Here is a 23,167-nt window from a genome sequence, read left to right as displayed (position 1 = left end):
AGATCTGGCTTGTTGTGGGAACATCATAGTAAAGAGGGGATTTATAGGTAATCATTTCTTGAATTTCTGTACGGCTTTTTGGTACACAGTGATTGCTACTAACCTCCTTTTCATATTTCAATTGCTTTTTAAGCGTATTTATTTCCTGTGCACATTTATCCGTGATAGCTTTCAGTTCTTTTTCATTATCAGGGGTATTATGCTCAGCAATTAACATCTTGGTATTTCCCATCTTGAATTACCAGGCTGTCTCTGTATGTGTCCAATCTGCTATTCTTTAGATGTCCAAGCACAAAGAAAGACCAAGAATGCAATATGTACCCCATTTTTTCTCCATTTTTTTGGTCTCCAATCATTTTAAGATATATTATTATGGAATAATCATTTAGAATGGTAGAATTAATCTCTTGTTCTATCTGATTAATCCATTCTTTTTTGTCATGGTAATTAGTGAATAGTTTTAAATAATATTGAATAAGGTATGGCATAGTACAGTGTCATAATCTCGATAACCATTTTAAACTCTTTAGAATGATAAGATTGTTAGTTCATGACAATTCAATCAACCAGGTAAGTATATGGAATATGTTCTTCATACACTATTGATTGAGACAATTACCAGATTGTACCAATTACATGACGTAAAGTCATGATTTTATAAAGGACACGGAGGCTCTTATTAGGCTTATCTCTTTCTTTTATTCCTCAGCAGCAAAGAAAAGCTAAGGTGTTTATTTGTAGAAAAAAAAGAAACCTGCATAACTACCCTCACAGGGTTAACATTACATCATTATCTCCTAACCAATAGGAACAGTCCTTGTCTGATATCCTTTCATGTAACCTCCTCCTCTTCCTCTTTCTTGATGGTGCCGAAGCTAAAAAAAATTCACCATAAACTCGTTATAAACCGAACAGAAGAAGGTTGGCAACTGGATCCTTGACATTGAATCCTTCCATAAGAAAAACAGGGGATCTTCCGGAACTAATCCTCTTAAACTGCGAGATCAAGCGCCGTCAACAATGGTTATTTGCAGGTTTTCAGGCTGGAAAGGACAAAGAAAACAATGGTAAAACGTGTCCTTGCCAACTATTTTCATTTTCAATATTCTATAGAAAAAACTTTTTATGAAATCAGTTATATGTAAACATGCAATCGTTACTTGTTTGATACATTTACCAAAATCAATTATATAAATGAGAAACTACTTCTACTAAAGTACCTATTACGTACCTGGGTTGGGATACAATTTCTGTATGTATCTGATCCGGGTGGGCTAATACTCGCCTCCGTGTCCTTTTTAAAATCATGACTTTACGTCATGTAATTAGTCAAATCTGGTAATTTTATTAAAGGACACGGAGGCTAGTTCAAAGCTGTGAGATAACTATACTCGACACATGCTCTGTAGGTCGAAAGTAATATTCCTTAAATGTCGATTAACGAGACCAATCTGCTGTTCTCAAGAGGTCCTCTAATCTACCACCTAAATTGAAAACCTTTGACGCCATGGCTCCTCTAGTAGAGTGTGCGCCATACACAGTGATATCTATGTGTGCCAAAGCCATTATCCATTTCACCCAGCGGGCGTCACCGTGGATACAGGTTGGTGAGGTTGTCTGATGGCCAAAAACAATTCTGGGTGTGTCGGGTTCCTGAATCCCAAGGTTCGTTTCTCGTATTCTTGTAAACAGTCCACTGGACAGAGTTTCTTGTTATGCGGGAACGAAGGATATGAAACTGATGTACTTGACGACTTTGTACGCCTGGAGATGTTGAATGAGACTCCTGTGGGGGTAAAGGATCGTGCATCAACATCCAGTGCTCTAACATCGGACACCCTCTTGCACGAGATCAGGCAAAGGAGCATGGTCAGTTTCGCTGACAGTTGTTTAAGCGTGAGTGCTTTGTTTTGTGGCCAAGTTTCCAACAGTTTCAGGACTGCATTGACATCCCACAGTGACGTGTATCGGGGTTGTGGTGGACGAGCAAACCGAATTCCCCATAGAAGATGGCATGACTAGTAGTTGTTGACCCATCGGGGGTTCCATCTATTCCTCGAGGTCCTGCCGAAATCGCCGATCTGTAGACATTAATAGTTCGGTAGGCTAAGCCTTGATTATACAGGTTGGTAAGTGTCACGTATTCATCCGCTTATAAAAATGTGGTTAATTACATTTACTGTCCACACAGGAAAAGTTGTGCCGAGTAGCAACCTAATCCACAGAAGGGTTAATGCTGAGCAGCAATTATGCAAATGAAACCTGGTAACTGACTTTGGGGTCAAAGGCCGGTTACAGCCTATCAGATCTAGAGGAGGGGTAGTTGGGCCCAAATCTCATCCTGCTCAGTGCCCTGTCGTGGTTTCCCTTGTGGTTGTCTGAGAGCGCGTTCCTGTTTATAGTTTTATACCTGTTTTTTTTACTTTGGCTTTGTTTATTGACTTCTTTATATTCTGGTATCCTGACTCCTGGCTTTCCTCATCGCTGTGTCCCTTTCTGTGTTCCCTGACCTCGGCTAGTATTTTTGACTATTCTTTGTACGTTAAATCCAGTCATTCTAAGGACCGGTAATACGTTACTTATTTGTCATCCGTGCTGTACAGTTCTACGTGCTGGATCAAACAGTAATCCTGACAGTAAGGAAACGTAACAGGTAATTTACAGGAGCACGTACGGGATCCACCTGTTGTTCCATGCACCAACTACTCCATCCGTTCCAGGCATAGAGGCAGGAGTGTCTTGTTCCAGGCGCCCAAGCTCCTGCCAGTAATTCGATAGTTTCTTGTGGAACATCTGGTACGATCCAGGGTCCCCCGAAAGGAGCCACGGTAAGAGTTTGAATTGCCCCTGGGCCAGCAGGGGGTGTGGGTTGCCCTCTGGGTCTGATAAAAGGAATAAGGCATCTGGAAGCAATCTCGGTAGGTCTATGGACATCTCCATGAGTGTTGGGAACCACGGTTGAGCTGTCCAAAACGGTGTTATGAGGACCAGTGACGCTTGGGTACGTCTGAGGTGCACCAGTGTTCGAGCTATGAGGGAGAACGGAGGAAAGGCATACAATCGGTTGTTCGGCCATCTTTGGAGAAAAGCGCCCGCTGCCAGTGCGTCTGGGTCTGGTCTCCAGCTGAAGAATGTTGGTAGTTGGGAGTTCAACCGAGATGCGAATAGGTCGATTTGCATCGGGCCCCAGAGCGTCTGGAGTCGTAAGAACACGCTCGTGCAGATGTCTGGTGTGCCAGTTCGCTATTACGTTGGACATGCCCTGGATGTACTCCGCTTGGACTGAAATATTGCGATCTAGGCAGTGTTGCCAGAATTCCTTGGCCAGGTCTGCCAAAATCTTTGATTTTGTGCCACCGAGGTGGTTGATGTAGCGGACCGCTGAAATGTTGTCCATTCGTAGGACAATGGAGCAATTGGTTGCGCCCCTGAGGAGGCTCTTCAGGGCAAATGATCCCGCCATTAGTTCTAAACAGTTGATGTGTAGGAGTTTCTCTGAGCGGGACCAAATTCCTCCGGTGGAGGTAGGCCCGCATCATGCTCCCCAACCGTGTGTGCTCGCATCGGACTCGATGATGAAATTCGGGGCAGTCCCGAAGATTGCCCTGCCGTTCCATGCCTCCATGTGTTGTAACCACCATGTGAGTTCTTGCTTGGCTGCATAGTCGAGTGGCACAGAATCTGAGTATGAGTGCCCTGAGCGTAGTTGTGTGGTTTTTAGTCGTTGCAGGGCCCTGTAGTGTAGTGGCCCGGGGAAGATTGCCTGGATGGAGGCTGAGAGGAGTCCGATTATTCTGGCTAGTTGTCGTAATGTTAACACTGGTCTTGTGAGTGTTCTGCGGATCTCCTTTTTGATGCGTTTGACTTTCTCTGTCGGTAGGCTGAGTGTCCCGGTAATTGCGTCTATGTGGAAACCAAGGAATTCTATGTTTTGGGATGGGGTAAGTACCGATTTTTCCCAATTGATGAGAAATCCTAAGTTTTGTAGCAACGTCGGTGCCCATGATGGGTGTTGGCGAACCTCTTGTGCCATGATCAGCATATCGTCTAGGTAAATGATCATTCGTATGCCTCTGCTGCGTAGCAAGGCGACCACCGGCTTCAGCAGTTTGGTGAAACACCAAGGAGCCGACGAGAGTCCAAAGGGAAGGCATCGGGATCTCCACGTCGCCTTTTCCCATTGGAATTTGAGCAGGTGGTGACACTCTTCCGCAATAGGGATCGTGAGATAGGCATCTTGTAGGTCCAGTTTGACCATCCAGTCCCCTAATCTAAGCAGGTCTCACAGGCAGTGGATACCCTCCATTTTGAAATGGTGGTACCGTACAAATGCGTTTAGTGGCCGCAAGTTGATGACTGGGCGGACTCCACCGCCCTTCTTGGCTACCAGGAATAGGTTGCTCATGAACCATGGGGAGGGTGACGGGACCTGATATATGGCGCCTTTTTCTTGTAGGGTGAGAATCTCTTTGCTCACTAAGCTCTTGTCTCGTGCGGAGAATGCTATTCGGTGCGGCATGATTGTTTGGACAGGGGTTTGTACAAACTCTATGTGATACCCCACAACAGTATTGAGGACCCATATGTCTGCGGTCAGTTGTTGCCAGGTCTCTATAAAGCGTAACAGTCTGCCCCCCACAGTCGGCATACCCGGGGAGGGGAAAGGCAGTACACTCACCATAAGGTCGTCGGCTGTATGATTTGCCTCTGGGTCGTAGAGGTTGCCATGGTCTGGCCCAGATCGGAAAGAAGGGTGAGGGTGCTCTCGTTTCTGGAGGCTGAAATCTAGTCGTGGCGGGACCTCTGTATCCCCGGTAAGAACCGCGGGAAGAACGGCCGGGCAGACGGCCCAGGTGTCTTCCGGCCCCACCAAAAACTCTGGGGGAGAACACTCGTTTTATGTTCGTCTGTGCCTTGTCTAGGGCCGTAAATGTGCTCACGTAAGTTCCCAGTTCCTTAACAAAACTGTCTCCGAACAGGAGACCCTTGGCTTGCGGTCCCGGTTCAGTGAGGGCCATGTTAACGAGCTTGGGCTCGATTTTCATAAATATCGTTTTGCGCCTGTCAGTGGCTAGCGCATCATTTGCGTTGCCGATGAGGCATATAGATCTCTGGGCCCAGCCTCTAATGGCTAATAAATCAAGAGGTGTCCCCTCATTTAAGGCCGCCTCGACCAAATTTAAAAATCTTGGCACTAGGGCCTAGTGTATCCAACACTGGCAATGGCGTAGGGAGTAATCAAGTCCCTTTTTTGCTTTCCAGACAGATTTACCTAGGAATTGTGCGATTTTGGGATCTATGTCTGGCGTGGCGCAGGCCATATCGGACACTGTTGGGCGTGGGCATTCTGCCCGCAGTTTTTGCCTGGTGGCTTTATCCAAGGGCTTACGGATTCTGGCCGCTATGTACCGTGCCACATGATTGGTCGGGTACCATTCGGCCGACCTAGGGTTCTGTAGTGTATCCGGGTCGAACAAAGGTTCGCCCTGGGGGTCCAGGATAGCGGATGTATCTGCGGTATCATACAAGGGTTTGGTCGTTTTGCGTGCTGGACTATGGCCCGGGGAGGAACCCTCCCATTCGTTAGAGTCGACTTCGTCGGACTCGCTCGAAACCAACTCAGCATCCGAACCAGAGTCGGAAGAGTCTGTTAGGGCTTTTGCCTATTTCCATGTCCGCGCCGCTTTTGCCCAGCGGGTGGCTTGTTTTCATGGGGGCCCCACGACCTCAGGTGTGACAGGATGTACCCTGTCCGTCAGTTCGTTTTTGGAGGCATGTTTTCCCACGTTGTGGGTTTTGCTCGTGGCTTTACGGCCCTCTCTGCGTAAAGGGCCCTCATCTGAGTTATTTTGGGGTTGGATGCCTTAATGGCGTTCGAAATGGAGTGTGATATGTTGTCAGACATAACCCCCATTGTGGTATAAATAGCCTGGGTGACTGATTTTGACATGGTGGCGTTTAGGAGCGAGTGAAACTCCTGAGTCCAGGTGCTCCAGAGGGGTCACCACGTCCTCTTGCAGGGTTAAGGGTTCAGACACCGTGGGACTGTGGTGGGCTTTGGCATCCCCCTTATCACTGGGGCCAGGGGCAGAGTATTCGCTAGGGGTCTGCATCTTGGGGTAGCCAAGTGTGAGTGACACAGTAGCTAAAAAAAAAAAAAAAAGGTAGGCAGGTAACCTTCTGCAGTAGCAGTTAATAAGGCAGGTAGTTAACCTTCTGCAGTAACAGTTTAAAGGTTAATAAAAGGCAGGAGACAAGGCAACAGAAACAGAGACAAAAACTTGCACTGTCGGCTTACCGAGTGTTCCCTCAGGAATGGCCTCTGGGAGCACTGGCAAGCTGGCAGGCAAGCTATTAAACCAATCAGCTTGCGCCTTCTTAATGGGCTGTGCAAGCTGAGGTGGAAAAAAGAGCGGCAAAATATTGTATCGCCGCCCCTTTAAGATGGATGCTGTTCTGTGCGGCTGAGACCGCGCATGCGTGTGCGCGGCACTCGCTCGCGAGGGGTTGTGGCGGGGGAGCCCTCTGAAGAGAAGACCGGGCTCTTCCTAGAGGATTCCCCGCGTTGTGCGATCAGGGGGGGGGGGGGTAATAAACTACCCGGTAGAATTCGCGGGACTGGTACACCCGCCGGGGGGAGGCGGGGAAGCGCGGGAAAAGGCTTCCTGACGGAGGGAAGACCCTCAGGGAGGTTAAAACAAAACGCCCAAGGCGTTTTTGAGCAAAACGATAAGCAATAAAAACAGTAATTCAATCCAAACATACACAGATAGTAATCACAATGTTGTAAGGAAAAGCAAAGGTGTACTTAGCTGTGGCAGCAGCAAAAAAAGAGGAAGAGGAGGAGGTTACATGAAAGGATATCAGACAAGGACTGTTCCTATTGGTTAGGAGATAATGATGTAATGTTAACCCTGTGAGGGTAGTTATGCAGGTTTCTTTTTTTCTACAAATAAACACCTTAGCTTTTCTTTGCTGCTGAGGAATAAAAGAAAGAGATAAGCCTAATAAGAGCCTCCGTGTCCTTTAATAAAATCAGCAAATAGCATGTAACTATTTGTTAAATTATAAGGAATCATATGAGTTTATCAGCATATGGATTATTATAATTAAAAGACAGAATTTTTCAGGATCGTAAAATACAATCTTGGTTCGTATACATTGGTTTCTATAGATGTATAGATTGCTAACTTAGGATATATCACACCATATTTCTATTTTTATATATAATTAAACTTAATTGTTATACCTCATAGCAATAGATGTTTTTTTGCTGAACACGTACTTTTAATTAACACATACTTGTCTTATTTTTTATTGACACAGATGTATTTACTCAATCTCTGGCTGTTTTAGCTGACAGGGTCATACTTTGAGAAAAACATCTTGTTTCTTCATTTTAGCACCTAATGGCATATTAATTGCATTTTTGCTATTATGCACATATTATTTTTATCACACAATATATACGTATTTCCTTCCTACACAATATCTCTAACAACAATTAGACTACAATTTTGATTATTCTTATACTCAGCCCTCCCCCTCCTTTTTTTATTTTTGTGTGCGTGTATAGAACGACTCTTATGTTTGATGTAACAGTGATGCTATTGATTATGTCATGCCATGCCCCCAGTGTGTTTACATTAATAATTGTTTTGCTTTTGAACATTTGATTGAGCACTTAAATTTCTGGGCATAAATGTTTTGCTAATCAATGTCTAAAAAACAAAACTAAGATATACCTAAAATGTGAGAAACAAATCATAGGATAATACAGTAAAAACACTTGAAATTCTGACAATTTAGGATCATTATTGTTGTATATGCTCCAGGAGTTCAGCATTGTCAAATATTCGGAACACCCATATAAAAAGAAAATAGAGACAAATATAGTGCAACACTGTGATAAAAATTGTAAAACACGCTTTATTATGTTACACTTACAAGAAGAAAGTGAATAAAAGGCCCATCAAATAAAGTCCTGTGGTCTCCAATCCTGGTCTTTGCAGTAGGATAAGATGGTAAAGTAGGAGTGTACTCTCTGGTACCATATAAGAATGGGTCAAATAATATTTAAATACAATAAATGGAATTAAAAAACTATATTCAGGACGGCTGATTATATATTTCTATTTTCACTTTATTTATATAGAGCTACTCCTCACTTACCGACTGGGCTCCGTTTCTACGACACGGTCGTAGAACGAATTGATCTGTAAGTGAGGAGTTAAGGGATTTCCTGCTCTGGTGTGCTTGTCTATGTTTGGTGAAATTTCCCTGAACATAGATTAGAGGGATTCCCTGCTCGGTGTGAATGTCTGTGTTCAGGGACATTTTCCCGAACATAGACCAACGCACAAGAGCAGGGAATCCCTCTAATCTATACTCAGGGAAATGTCCCCGAACATAGACAAATGCAGTAGATCAGGGAATCCCTCTAATTCCCACGATAGCTTGCACTTACCACCCCGCGAGAGAGCTGGTAAGTGTGAGCCGTCGTAAAACAGGTAGGTCGCAAAAAGAGGACCACCTGTATATAAAGTTAATATATATTTTTATATTCACTTTATTTTTATTCATTGTTTATTATTTATTTGTCACATTCTTATATGGTACTCCTACATTACCATCCTTTCCTACTTCAATGACTAGGATTGGATACCACAGGACTTTATTTGATGGGCCTTTTATTCACTTTCTTCTTGTTAGCGTGTTTTCCGATCTTTATCACAGTGTTGTACTATATTTGTCTCAATTTTTTTATTTATTTTTTTATGGGTATTCTGAATATTTGACAATGCTGAGCATAGATTAGAGGGATTTCCTGCTTTTGTGCGTTCAGGGAAATGTCCCTGAACACAGACATGCGCACCTGAACAGGGAATCCCTCTAATCTATGTTTGGGTAAATTTCCCCAAACATAGACAAGCGCACCAGAGCAGGGAATCCCTTAACTCCTCACTTACCGACCAATTCGTTCTATGACTGGGTCGTAGGAACAGAACCCGGTCAGTAAGTGAGGAGTACCTGTATATAAATAAAGTGAATAATACTGATTATATTTTTTTATTCACTTTATTTTTATTTATTGTTTATTTTACTTAAATATTATTTGCCTAAATTGTCTGAATTTTGTGAGTGCAACCTTGAAATTTGGAGATTATACGTGTATTTACTGTATTATCCTATGATTTGTTTCTCACATTTTATATTTTAGGTATATCTTGGTTTTGTTTGTTTTTTACTGTTTGAGGATTAAGAGGAATCCTCTGTTATACCGAAAAGGTAAATACCATTTAATTTATCTGATTGTGACTATACTGCACCTTGGGAGGTTTTTTACTTTGTTTAATCAATATGTGTGTGTGATTTACTATGGACAACTGAGTTGTTGGCTTTAGTGCTGATTGTAGCCTGCTTTGAATCAGCCAGTACTCAAATAGCTTATTTCCACAAGTAGCTAAAATCAAACTCTGAATAGTCAACACCAGGTAAGGGAACACTTTGGTCTATGTGTCATACAGCTGCACCTCTATGAATACAGAACTTTTTGATCTTGCAACTTTCTTACCAAGACCGTACTCCTTTCCAGGAGAATTCAATAAGTGAGCTTGTTAAAGATTAATATTTGGTTATTCCAAATAGAATTTTTTAGGCACCTGGAATGGGTCGTTGTTTGACCTCCAAATCACTACTTTTATGTTCATGGGGGCATCTGCATTAGCCACAGTTGCCTTCTGGACTCAGAATGCTGATGCCCCTATATTTGGGCTTCTGGGCCTATGCTTTCTGATATCCCTTTGTGATGGATATTTTTAATAAAATTCCTATCCTCTATTGAGGTCACTGTGCTGTTTATCCTCTCCACTTGTGGTGTTAGTGCTTTTAATTGTGCATGGGTCTCTCTTTGGTAGTTCTCAAAGTCCCTCTTTCCTGACTCAATTGCACTTAATCATATTTCCTGGCCCCTACTTCCTTATGTACCTACAGATGGTGTCTCTTCAGACTTTCCTGACGTCATTGAGCAGGACCTTTAAGACCCCTTCAAGGACGGGATAGCATCCTCATCTGTAGTGGAAGCTTTCTGCCATCTATAGGGTGATTGAGGCAAGTGTCTGGTCGTAATACCTCAGAGCTGCTGGTGTCATGGGAGGCCACGTGTGCCATGTTGGAAGGAACATTTTAAGGATTTTCAACTTTTATGACACCTTATGCTTCATCCCTACATGGGGGATAGACTGATGAAAATAGCTGATGTCACCTCGGAAAATAGTTAATGTATTTGTTATTAATAAAAATCTAAATTACATCTCAATTTCAGTATCAACGGGTTCATATTTCAATATTATTTGTTGTGAAGGCAAAAAAATTGAAGAACAAGACCTGATACTAAGCAAAAATCACTAGTTATTTTGACCTCAAATTAAACAAGGTGTTAATAGTATATACTTATTTTTTGTGTTAGAATATAAAAAGCAAGAGGGTATGCACCTTTGTTAAATATATTTAGAGTATTGCACACATACTTTTACCCTGATGTCCCTTTACTCTCATTGCATAAAGCATTGAGGTGTTGGGTTAAAGCTGTCTTTTGTACTACAATATGAAAATATTACCTTTTTGCCTGACAGGAATAGTAATTCACAGGGATGACATCCTTTTGAAGTACTTAAATCAGGACTTGACAAATTTGCTTGGAATCTTGGAGCCAGCTAGAAAAGTTAGGAGCCAGAGAAACCAATGCCAAATACAGTTCTTAAAGGGACACTATAGTCACCAGAACCACTACAGCTTAATGTAGTTGTTCTGAAGTCTACATTGAGAAGCATTCAGGGACAGGATATAAACACTGACTTTCAGACAAAAGGCAGTGTTTACATTGCTGCCTGGTGACACCTCTTGGAGTGCTGGAGTGGATAGGCTTTCTCTGGGGTCCAGTGAGGCTGCTTTCATCTCCCTTCTCCCTCTCGCGCACTTAGTGAGCAAGGGGCTGGAGTGACGCCATAACTCTGCTCCCGGCATTACTTAAGAGAGAATACAGCTCCCTCACTCGCTTCCTCTGTGCTCAGTAAGCCGGCTGCCCCCCTCAGTTAGCCGCGTGCCTCAGCTCTCAGGCAGCCGTTCACCTCGGGAGCTGAAAAGGCTCACAAATCCTAGACGGCAGGACAAATTTCCTGGTCGCCATGGCTTTGTCGAGCCCGGACATAAATAATTCCAAATTATCTGCTTATGGACAAGTGTTTTTTTCTTATTGCTTGTTTTCTGCAAGATATCTATAAATCTAGCAGCGTAGTGTAGTATTTTGTTTACAGGATTGCTGTCATATTCAACGTTATCTGGGTTGTTTTTTTTTTTCTTTCACAATACATGAAAAATCTGAATGTGCTTTACAAAAATTTGTATACAATTCAGCAAAAACAGGCTGTGAATTGAAAAATAATTGACTTCCTTCACCTGTAGAGCTGTGGCTAAAATCTGTTACATCTCGACCTAAAAATGTCAGACTCACCCGAGATAGACCTAAACCTACCCATTCCCCCCCTTCCCTCTCCCCAACCCCCCCAACTTATGGGTGCTAGGACGCCTGCCTACCCTGATACCTGAACGACAAGGAATACCTAGTGGAGGGCGACGACGCCCCGCAAGACGTACCGCTCCTCAGACATGACACCACACACACTGACTATCACAACTGGCGACAACGTTATACTAGACACTAACCTGACCATACTACCTACGCTGACACTGACAAGCATACCCGTTTAAACTAATGTTTGGATATTGAATTTGCTTCTGAATTAATCTTTACCAAAGCCAAGATCCTCAAGCTATAGCGCTGTTGACCCATCCTCGTGGGGACCCACGGGTCCCGCAGCTTACTAAAAATTTTGTTGCCTTTAACTGTTAAAGTTTATGTATTAGAATTGACTGGTTCTTAAGTGTACCAGGAACAACTGAAGCAAGATGGACATTCTCACGTTTGATTCCCCTGTAAGCCTTTCTGATATGGATCTGAGTATCCCTCATCCCCATTGTTGATGTGACTTACTTGGAGACCTGCGAGTCCCACCGTCAAAATGCCTGATATGTATGCTTGTTCCTTTATTATGTCAACTGAACACAATAAAAAGTAACTTTACAAAAAAAAAATAAAAATGTCAGACTGTTGGTGAGCCCTATAATGAGACATTATATTTTACAGTAAACCCCACAAAGGTTGTAGCAGTATTGACTGTATTCTCCACCCACTTAGTCTTATTTACCTAGTCCAATCCTCTGGTATTGGCACCTCTGCCTGGTCTGATCATGCCTAGCATCTCCACTTCTTTATACAAACCTAAAAGCATTCAGTGGAGGATCAATTAAACACACCAATATGTTTTTGCTCTTAGGGAGACTTCTTACAAACCATCATTCATTGTTTTACAGATAATTCCAGATCACTTAGAAGGACCACAATACTTTGTCAGAATCAAATGCAACAAGGTTCCAGACAAAAGTAACAAAGTAACCCCTCACTAAAAAGATATCGGATTTGGAATGCTCACATAGTTGTACTTTGGAAGATGCTGTCTGCTGAGTGACTGCTACTAGAGGCAGTGCTATGCTTCAGGTGAAGGCGCAATTTTGGCGCCTAAATGCGCATCGGCCTCTTTTTGCTTCACATTTCATTCACTTATGTTTTAAGCACTTCTTTATTCACTTGATTGGTTGCTGATTTAGTAACTTCTTGGTAAAAAGGAAGGAAGGGAGGTTGGAGGGTCACCCCTATTAATAATCACTGTTACTGATATGGTGAATGGAACTTGCTTGGGACAGACTAACTAAACAACTTTCCTAGTCCATCGTACTTATCCTCAAATCTGGAGTATTCGTTAATCAAATATTGTTGTAGCAGATTCTTAAAGGGGTCTTTTTAGTATTACGACCAATAATTAATTTTTGTACATCTAGTCTTCTATCAGGCAGGATTTATTTTAAACAACTTTAAGGGCATATTATCTAAATACGTCTATTGGGACCCGGTTTCTATCTCTATAATGGAGAATCTTCTATTCTAAATATTATTGTGGTTATACATTGTATACAATTGGGTTGTTTTATATATTTTTTCACTCCACCATTTCCACCTGGCAGATCACCAGAAGAGTGGTCTTTAGTGTTTTTTGTTTGTTTTTTAAATAAGTTTAAAATCTATTTTTGTGAGACCTTTTGTCTGGCTCTTTGATGCATCAGGGAATATCCCTGTCTAAGACCCTGTTGAATTTATTTTGTGAAATGGTTGGTTTATATGTACCTACCTAAATATAAACCCAGTGTGCACCATAGCCTCATGGCTTTTTAATGTGCATATGTACGGACTTACTCAGATTTTTCTAATAGTTGCATATTCTAAAAAAGTTGTTCTACCATTATTTTATCTATTGGAGGGATCTCCATCTTTGCACTTGTATTCCTTTTTGGGCCTATTTGTCCATTTTGTAATCTAATTAAAATAATACATCAATGTGGTGCAGTAGACATTTCTTACCTAGATTTCAGTAAGACTTTTGACACTGTCGCACATAGAAGGTTTATCAATAAACTGAAATCTTTATAAGTTTGGATTCCAATATTGTTGAACGGGCAGTGGCACTGGCTTGAGTGGCAGTCAACAGAGTGTTGTAGTCAACGGAGTATATCAGAAGCAAGGTCTTGTCACCAGTTGGGTACCTCAGGGAACTGTACTTGGCCCCATTCTCTTTAATATTTGTATGAGTGATATTGCAGAAGGTCTTGATGGTAAGGTATGTCTCTTTGCTGATGACACAAAGATTTGCAACAGGGTTGATGTTCCAGGAGGTATAAGCCAAATGGGAGATGATTTAGGTTAACTAGAAAAATGGTCAGAGCTATGGCAACTAACATTTAATGTGGATAAGTGCAAGGTTGTGCATCTTGCGTGCAAAAAGCCCTAGGGCAGCGTATAGAATATTTGATAGAGTCCTAACCTCAACATCTGAGGAAAGGGATTTAGGGGTAATTATTTCATATGACTTAAAGGTAGGTAGACCATGGAATAGAGCAGAAGGAAATGCTAGCTGAATGCTTGTTTCTATAGGGAGAGATATTAGCAGTAGAAAGAGGGACGTGCTCATGCCATTGTACACAGTAAAGTAGGAGAGTATATTTAGAGAAGAAAAACTACCACAACAAGAGGACATAGTCTTAAAGGACCACTATAGGACCCCAGACCACTTCAGCTCAATGAAGTGGTCTCGGTGCCAGGTGCCCCTAGTTTTAACCCTGCAGCTGAAATCATAGCAGTTTCAGAGAAACTGCTATGATTACATTGCAGGGTTAATCCAGCCTCTAGTGGCAGTCTCCCTGACAGCCACTAGAGTCCACTTCCGGGATTTATCTGACGCTGGACGTCCTCACGGAGTCGGCGTCAAATAAGATCCCCATAGGAAAGCATTGAGTAATACTTTCCTATGGACGGGTTTGAATGCGCACATGCCTCTGGCCGCACATGCGCATTCGACTTCACTCAGGAGCTGACGTCGGCGGGGGAGAAGAGGTCACCGGTGCTGGATTAAGGTAAGTGGCTGAAGGGAATTTAACCCCTTCAGCGCCAAGGGAAAGGGGCTCTCCAAGAGCCTATAGTGCCAGGAAAATGGGTTTGTTTTCCTGGCACAATAGGATCCCTTTAAATTAGAGGGTCAAATGTTGAAACATTTCAGGAAGTATTACTTTACCGAGAGAGTAATAGATGCATGAATAGCCTTCAAGCTAAATAGGTAGAGGTTAACACAGTGAGGAAATTTTTAGCATGCGTGGGATAGGCATAAAGCTATCCTAGATATAAAAGACTAATATAAAAGACTAATGAAACTAATGACTATTTAGAAAATCGGGCAGACTAGGTGGCCCAAATAGTTCTGATCTGCCATCACATTCTATGTATCTTTGTTGTGGCAGGCTTGTGCAGTATGCGATCATATACTGTGACTAATTCCCCATTAATGTTGTCTGGGTCAGGTGTCCTTTAAAAGAACTATCCCATTCTGTGAGCTTTGAAGTTTGTTTAGTGAGTTTGCTGGATCTTCTGTAATTATTTATACACACACACTGATCAGCCACAACATTAAAACCACTGACAGGTTCACATGAATAACATTGATTATATTACCCTGTCAAGGAGTAGGATGTATAATGGAGCAAGTGAACAGTCAGTTCTTGAATTTCATGTATTGGAAGCAGGATAAATGTGCAAGCAAAAAGATATACGTGATTTTGACAAGTGACAAATCGTGATGGTTACACAACTGGGTCACAGCATCTCCAAAATGGCAGGTCTCCTGGGATATTTTTTAAATTAACTTTTTCACAAAGTTACCTTTGATTGGAGAGGCCCAGAGATAGAAGACATAATTGTGGAAATGGGGAGAGGAACACGTTTAAGGGACAGAGAAATTAATTGATGGAGTTGGAGAGCGATAAAGAATTGCAGATAGTAATTGGAAACCCAGTGAATAAAAGTACAACTAGACATGCGCAATAAATGCCACACTAAAACTTCACACAAATATGCTCATGCATGCACACACTGGCACACCACTTTATTCACACAAAAGCATTTTACACACACACCTGTCATTCACATGACTCACGAACACTCCAGACAATTATGCACCTACTTACACATAGTCATTCAGCCACATAGTCCTAATCCCACATATTCCCCTACACACCAAATCAGAGAGACCCATCTCCCCTCCTAGTCATAGTTTTTGCAAGTTGTTTTCAGATTAAACAAATCTGGCCATGAGTGTACCTATTAATATACACTAACAGAGAATCTGTGAGCAAGCTCTGTTAGTTAGTACTGTGGGTGATATGGTTGCACAAGAAGCCACTCAGATGAAATTTAACACCTATAGGACTCAAACTCAATTTGTTTGTTTTCTACTTAAAAGTATACTATAGGTATCAAAATAACTTTAGCTTAATGAAGCACTTTTGGTGTATAGATCATGCCCGTGCACTCTCACTGCTCTGTTATCTGCTATGAGTTAAATCACTTTTGTTTGTTTATGCAGCACTAGCCATCCCTCCCCTGGCTATGACTGACACAGCCTGCATGATAAAAACGGTTTCACTGTCAATAATTTTCTTTTGATATGTTTTCAGGATGAAAAAATAAAACTTAGCGCTTGGTTTTTTTTTTCAGCTTGGCAGATACAAAGCCAGTGTTTTCATTTTATCATAAAACTTCCATCAGGACCTTTTTATGATGAAACTTAAATGTCGCCTTTTTATCTGCAAAGCTGAATAAAAGCTTTTTATTTTTATTGTATTTATTATCCTGAAAAAAGTCCCCTGATTGCGATCATTTCGTACTTGGTATATTATCTGTGGATCAGCATCGGGTGCTGGGCATTTTTAATCCTGAATAAAATCAATACCTCCAATGTATGCCTTAAAAATAGTCCAGCCTCTATTATGGCACTGTAGCTTACAGGATAGTGGCAGTTTTCGCAGTTGGAATTTTGCTGAGCCTGTGTCTCATTTTGGGGCATTGTAGCAGTGTGACAGTTCAAATTACCCAACAAATGCATGCTATTATTGAAAGTAGACACCATGTATGGTATTTTTTTTTTTCTTTTTCTTACACGCACATTGCAATTAAGTGCTTTATTCTACATAGCTGAAAAGAGACATGCGTCCATCGAGTTTAGCCTTTCTCACATCAGTTTTTGCTGTTGATGTAAAATAAGGCAAAAAACATTTTAAGTGCTCCCAATTTTGTAACAAACTAGGAAAAAATATTTCTTGACTCCAGAATCCAGATCAAGAACCTATTACCCCACAAATTAAAAATCATATCCCTGAATATTAGGTTTTTGCAAGCATTCATCCAGTTATTTAAATATCTGTACAGACTGATAAAGCCACCTCTTCAGGCAGAGAATTCCACATCCTTATTTTCTAACTGTAAAAATCCCTTTCCCTTGCCTTCTTCCAGTCTAAATGCACAACCTCATGTCTTGCTTATGATAGATTTCCTGGCCTTGAATTCATTTGTATAATGCTATCGTATGCCCTCTGAAGCAGCGGTTTTTCTAAACTAAACATATTAAAAAATGTTCTCCCTCCATCCATCACTTGTACCTTAATCTCCTCTTCACTTACTAGCTCTTCTCTGATTTACTTCTCTTCTCACTTTTTGTGTCTCTCAACAGCAGGCAGCTGGTGGTACAGGAGGTTGCACAGAGTCATGACGCTGACTTTAAATCAGTTAACCTCTCTTCATAACTAAAATGTTCCAATCCTTTGTTAATTTTGTTGCCCGCCTCTGCACTTTTTCTAGTGCCATAATATCCTTCTTCAGAACAGGTGCCCAAAATTGCACAACATATTCAAGGTGTGGAACTTACCGTTTATTTTTAAAGAGACAAAATTATATTTTCATCCTGAGAATTAATGCCCGTTTTTATACATGACAATACCTTACTGGCCTTAGCAACTGCTGATTGATCTTACACATTGTTATTCACTACCGTTTTTAGGGTGTAAGTTGCTTCTGCAGTCTTTATTCCGAAGTGCATTTGTCTATGTTAAATTTAATCTGCCATTTGAGTGCCCATATATATCTATATCAAAGTGCAGCGAAATAATATCCTGTATTACGTTATAGTGCTTTGTGTCATCTGCAAACACTGAAACATGCCTTTCAATGCCTATTTCAAGATCATTTATGTTAAATAGAAGCGGTCCCAGAACAGAACCATGAGAAACACCACTTACCACATTTAACCAGCTTGAAATTTACCATTAATGACAACTCTCTGTACTCAATCTTTAAGCCAATGTTCTACCCAGGAACAAGCATTTTCATCTAGGCCAATTTATTTTAGTTTTAACATAAGCCTATTGTGTGAAATCATATCAAACACCATTGCAAAATCCAAGTAGTTTACATCTACTACAACACACTGATCTTCTATACTACTATATACTTCTACTTATTTCTTCATAGAATGCAGTTACGTTTGTTTGACATGGCCTATTTTTCATAAAACCATGCTGATTTTTGCTAATAACAATGTTCTTTCTAATGTATTCCTGGATATTGTCCCTTAATATCCCTTCAATTATTTTCCCTGCCACACTAGTTAAGCTCACAGGTTTATAATTTCCGGGTATAGGTTTTGAACCATTTTTGAATATAGGAACCACATATGCCTTCCTCCAATCACCCGGTACAATTCCTGAAAGAAAATAATCTTGGAAGATTAAATTCAGAGGTTCACTTACTTCCACACTTAGCTCCTTAAGTACTCATGGGTGAAAACAGTCAGGCCCTGGAGCTTTGTTTACATTAACTTTCTTTAGTTGATGCAGCATCTTGTCTTGTGTCATCCAGGCACAATTTTTCTACAAGTTTTTGCAGCAATCATTTGCATATCTCTTGCCATAGGTTCCTCCTTAATATATACTGAGGAGAAATAGTTATTCAATATTTCTGCCTTTTCCTGGTCTTCATTAATGAACACACCATCTCTGTTTTCAGTGTACCTACACTTTATTTTTTGTAACTTTATTTTATTAGAATTTTTGTACTTAAAGATTTTTGCGGTTGGTTTTGCTCTCTTTGGCTATCACTTTCATATTTTCTATTTTGTGGTCTTTTGTATCGGCTTAGTACAGAATGACCTCCTTTGCATACACTTTTCAAGCTTTTATGAAAGTAAAATGTATACTTTCCAGTTTTTATAAAAAAAAAACTTGTATATGGGTCTATGGTGCATTTTAGTAGCTGAAGTGTTTAAATTACTCCATAAACATGCCATCTGCAAATTATTTTATTGAGGTGCCTTTTTTCCACCATTTTTTCAAAGTTTGGTGCTTATTTTTTAACTCTCAGTTGTGCTACTGTAATACAATTCTCGATTACTTTGCTCTGCAACATCTCAACAATACAACAATACCCAATCTTTGAACACTGCTCATCTGTCAGTCTGGGGCTACTAAGTGTGCTCCCCAGCTGACAGTAGAACCTCCTCTGTCTCCCTTTTGTGAGTGGAGATTTAAGCCAGCACACACCACATTGCAGCAAATAGGGAATTTAAATCCCCACTTTAAGAGCTGCATGCCTCACATTCTGATTGCTGCATGTAGGTCATCTGTCAGTCTAGGGCCATTAACTTTAGCCCCAGCTAACAGAGGGGAGCCCCAGGTGTCAATTTAGCAGTGCTCACTCTGAGTCTTTACTTTCAAAGCCTATAAACTATTATTCCATGTCAGACAAAAATAATTTATGGAAGTTTATTGAAAATTTGTATCAGACATTTTTACCCTTTTTTTTTTTTTTTTTTTTTATCAAGTCCAGGTAAATTTTGCATCTATTTCCATCTAATTACTTTAATCCTATTTCCAGTAATTCAGTAGGAGTATTTGGATTTAGTGTGGTGTCTCAAGACATTGTGAAATAACAATTGGTTGGGATTGGTCTGCTGTATTGCTTGGAAGATCAATGGATGCTTTGTCTGGATTTGGAGTTACAAGCCAACTTCAGAATCTTGGCAAGTTATCCTCATAGTTTGAGTTTATAATAAAGATTCTATTTCTGCATAATTATTACATGTTATTTATCACCTTGTTTTCATGTTAGGAGGAGAGGATCAGACGAGGAGATGACCTAAGGCTTCAAATGGCCATTGAAGAAAGTAAGAAAGAAGCACCTTCCAAGCAAGAAGAGGTAATCTATAATTGTAAATCATACATGTTTTGGTCTTATTAAATTGTATTGTCCCACATCATTTGGTTTTGGTTGATTTAAATATGATGCCATTAAGTGTTTAAAATATTTTGTACTGATTGAGAATGTCCATTGAAATAAATTTATTCCTGGATTCTGAGAAATATATGTAAATTTTTCATAGAAAGTACATATTTCAGTTGCACAATAAAGTGTCTATATTTAGCCGATAAGCGATATAGACTATAATTGTATTACCAATTAAAAATCTAACCCCATTGTTGACCAATAAGCCCTTCAGCTGTTTCTTTTCCACGTAAAACAATGTGCGAGTGTTATTGATATAATCTATGGTAACATTTATTAAGAACTTTTCAGCTGGGTGTAATAGGTGAGTTTCAATTCCATCATCCTTCCACAAATGTGGAAATAGGGAAGACGAGCAAATCTTTTCTCATGCGATTAATGCAGGGATACAGAGATGGTGAGACAACACAAAAACACAAATTCAAAGAAATCAAGTGATCATGATTCCTCATTAGTGAAATGCTTGTTCTGGTTTTTGGTACCAGATGTGAAAGTCTGAGTTTAAAGGAACAGTGTAGACACTGTAACTATAGAGTCTGGAGTCCCCGTTGCCATCTTTCTATTAGCATTGAACCGGTTTAAATATTAAATGAGAATTCCCAACAGCCCAGCCACCTGTGCTTCTTGGAATAATGAGAAAGCATTAGCCTGAGCAGCAATGGGCAGATATGAGTTTCAGCTGACCACTTTCATCCTATCTTATCACAGTATGAATTGGTATAGCTAGAAGGAAGTGTATAATCTCTGCCTTAGCCATATCTCCAGTGGGGACTGGACTATGGGTGGACAGGGACCCTTATTTGTTTTAAGCTGACTAAAAATGGTTAATCTGAATGAATCGACATCAACAGAGGACTCCAGGCACTCTAATTCAATTAGATAAAATGGTTTAAAGTGCCTACTGTGTCCTTTTACTGTTTACTTTTTGCCTTTGCAGATAGCAATTTGAGTGTGCCTATATGTGTATCTGTGACTGTTTGAGTCTGTGATTGTACATACAGGTGATACTCGAAAAATTAGAATATCGTGCAAAAGTTGATTTATTTCAGAAATGCAATGTAAAAGGGGAAACTAATATATGAGATAGGCGCATTACGTGCAAAGCAAGATAGTTCAAGTCGTGATTTGTCATAAGTGCGATGATTATGGCTAATAGCTCATGAAAACCCCAAATCCAGAATCTCACCAGAACTAGGATGCTTCAATAGCAGCCTTCAGCACTTCTGCATTGTTTGGTCTCGTGTTTCCCTTCGCAATGCCCCATAGATTCTATATGGGATTCAGGTCAGGCGAGTTTGCTGGCCAATCAAGCACAGTAATCCCACGGTCATTGAACCAGGCTTTGGTGCTTTTGGCAGTATGGGCAGGTGCTAAGTCCTGCTGGAAAATGAAGTCTGCATCCCCATAAAGCTTGTCTGCGGAAGGTAGCATGAAGTGCTCCAAAATCTCCTGGTAGACGGCTGCGTTGACCCTGGATTTAATGAAGCACAGTGGACCAACAACAGCAGATGATATGGCTCCTCAAATCAACACAGACTGTGGAAACTTCACACTGGACTTCAAGCATCTTGCAGTGTGTGCCTCTCTATTCTTCATCCAGACACTGGGTCCTTGGTTTCCAAATGAGATGCAAAAGTTGCTCTCATCAGAAAAGAGGACTTTGGACCACTGAGCAGTAGACCAGGTTTGTTTTTCTTTTGACGTTGTTTGTTTGTTGTTTGTAGTTCAGGAGCGGCTTGACAAGAGGAATACGACCTCTAAAGCCCATGTCCAGGATCAGTCTGTGTGCGGTGGCTCTTGATGCACTGACTCCAGCCTCAGTCCACTCCTTGTGAAAGTCCCCAACACATTTGAATGGCCTTTTCCTGACAATCCTCTCCAGGCTGCGGTCATCCCTGCTGCTTGTGCACCCTTTTCTTCCACACTTTCCCCTTCCACTTAACTTTCTATTAATGTGCTTTGATACAGCACTTTGGGAACATCCAACTTCCTTCGCAATTACCTTTTGAGGCTTTCCCTCCTTATGGAGAGTGTCAATGATGGTTTTCTGCACAATTGTCAGGTCAGTAGTCTTCCCCATGATTGATTCCTTCTGAACCAGACTGAGAGACCATTTAAAGGTTCAGAAACCCTTTGCAGGTGTTATGGCTTACTTAGCTCATTAGAGTGGGACACTGTGAGCCTAGAATATTGCACCTTTTCGCAATATTCTAATTTACTGAGTTTGTGGATTTGGGGTTTTCATGAGCTGTAAGCCATAATCATCGCACTTATGACAAATCAAGGCTTGAACACCCTTGCTTTGCATGTAATACGTATATCTCATATATTTGTTTCCCCTTTTACGTTGCATTGCTGAAATTAACTTTTGCACAATATTCTAATTTTTTCGAGTATCACCTGTAAATGCATGTGTTTGAATGTGTGTTCTGTGCACTATAGTAGGTTTTGGGCAAGAAGAGCCCTGGTGTCCACCCACCTATGTAAGTAGTCAAGCCATTTGTGATCCGCTAATGCTCTCATCCAGTGATCTGGACCTGCACTGCAGTGCTTAACTCAGGCACTAACAGATGCTCTTAGCAGGAGCTTCCATCTCTTTATACGGGAAGTGAGAGGCGCCTGGCGGTCCCCAGGTAAGTAACATAGAAACATAGAATGTGACGGCAGATAAGAACCATTCGGGCCATCTAGTCTGCCAAAGTAGAATGTGCTGTAGTGGTTATGGTGCTTTGGGGTCTTCTTTTAAATTCACTGCTAACTCTAAAATGTAAAACTTGAATATATACAAGAATAACATAAGTTTAGGGTTAATCTAATGCAAAATAAATATGGCTCCTAACTTTTGGACCAAGCACTGATTTACACCTTCTCCGTGAGTCTAATAAAGAGAAGTTTGTTATGCAATATTTTTGACAGAGAATGGTAGAACTATGAGTAATTTTATTTTCTACAAACAGTGCAGCAATTTGTCAACTGAGAATGTAAATTGAAGATTTGCGCTACTTCAGGCACCAGAAATGATAATGTTCACTGATTGTTTTCAATCAGTGGCCTAAGCCCTGCTTTACAGGGCTTTGCTCAGAAGGGCAAACTGAAATTCCTGCTAAGGAACTTCTGTCTCTCATGAGATAGTAGTTGAGGCGGGTAACTGCACACAGCGGATCCAAGGTAAGAAGTCAAGCTTTAAAAAAAACATTTGACTCCTTATGGTGTATTGGGGCACCAGAGCACTCTAACCAATACAGCGAGTTATCTCAACCTAATTTGCACAGCTATCCTTCCTCTTTATTGATTACTCTACTCAACTTTGATAGAAATCATTATTTGAAATGA

At 40.9% G+C, this 23,167-nt stretch overlaps 1 protein-coding gene across 4 annotated transcripts in view; it reads left to right on the top strand.

The window, feature by feature from the left end:
• LOC134577564 (epsin-1-like) overlaps positions 1 to 23,167 on the top strand; it is a 149,213-nt gene that overhangs the window by 84,525 nt on the left and 41,521 nt on the right. For all 4 annotated transcript variants that reach the window (XM_063436368.1, XM_063436366.1, XM_063436365.1 and 1 more), the window contains one exon: positions 19,661 to 19,747. In XM_063436368.1, coding sequence (XP_063292438.1) covers positions 19,661 to 19,747 — 87 coding nt within the window. The remainder of the gene's footprint in view (positions 1 to 19,660; positions 19,748 to 23,167) is intronic.

Source organism: Pelobates fuscus, chromosome 11, assembly GCF_036172605.1.
Source record: "Pelobates fuscus isolate aPelFus1 chromosome 11, aPelFus1.pri, whole genome shotgun sequence".
Lineage (NCBI taxonomy): Eukaryota > Metazoa > Chordata > Amphibia > Anura > Pelobatidae > Pelobates > Pelobates fuscus.
The sequence above is the reverse complement of the archived record's forward strand: the minus strand, read 5'-3'. Positions and strand labels throughout refer to the sequence as shown.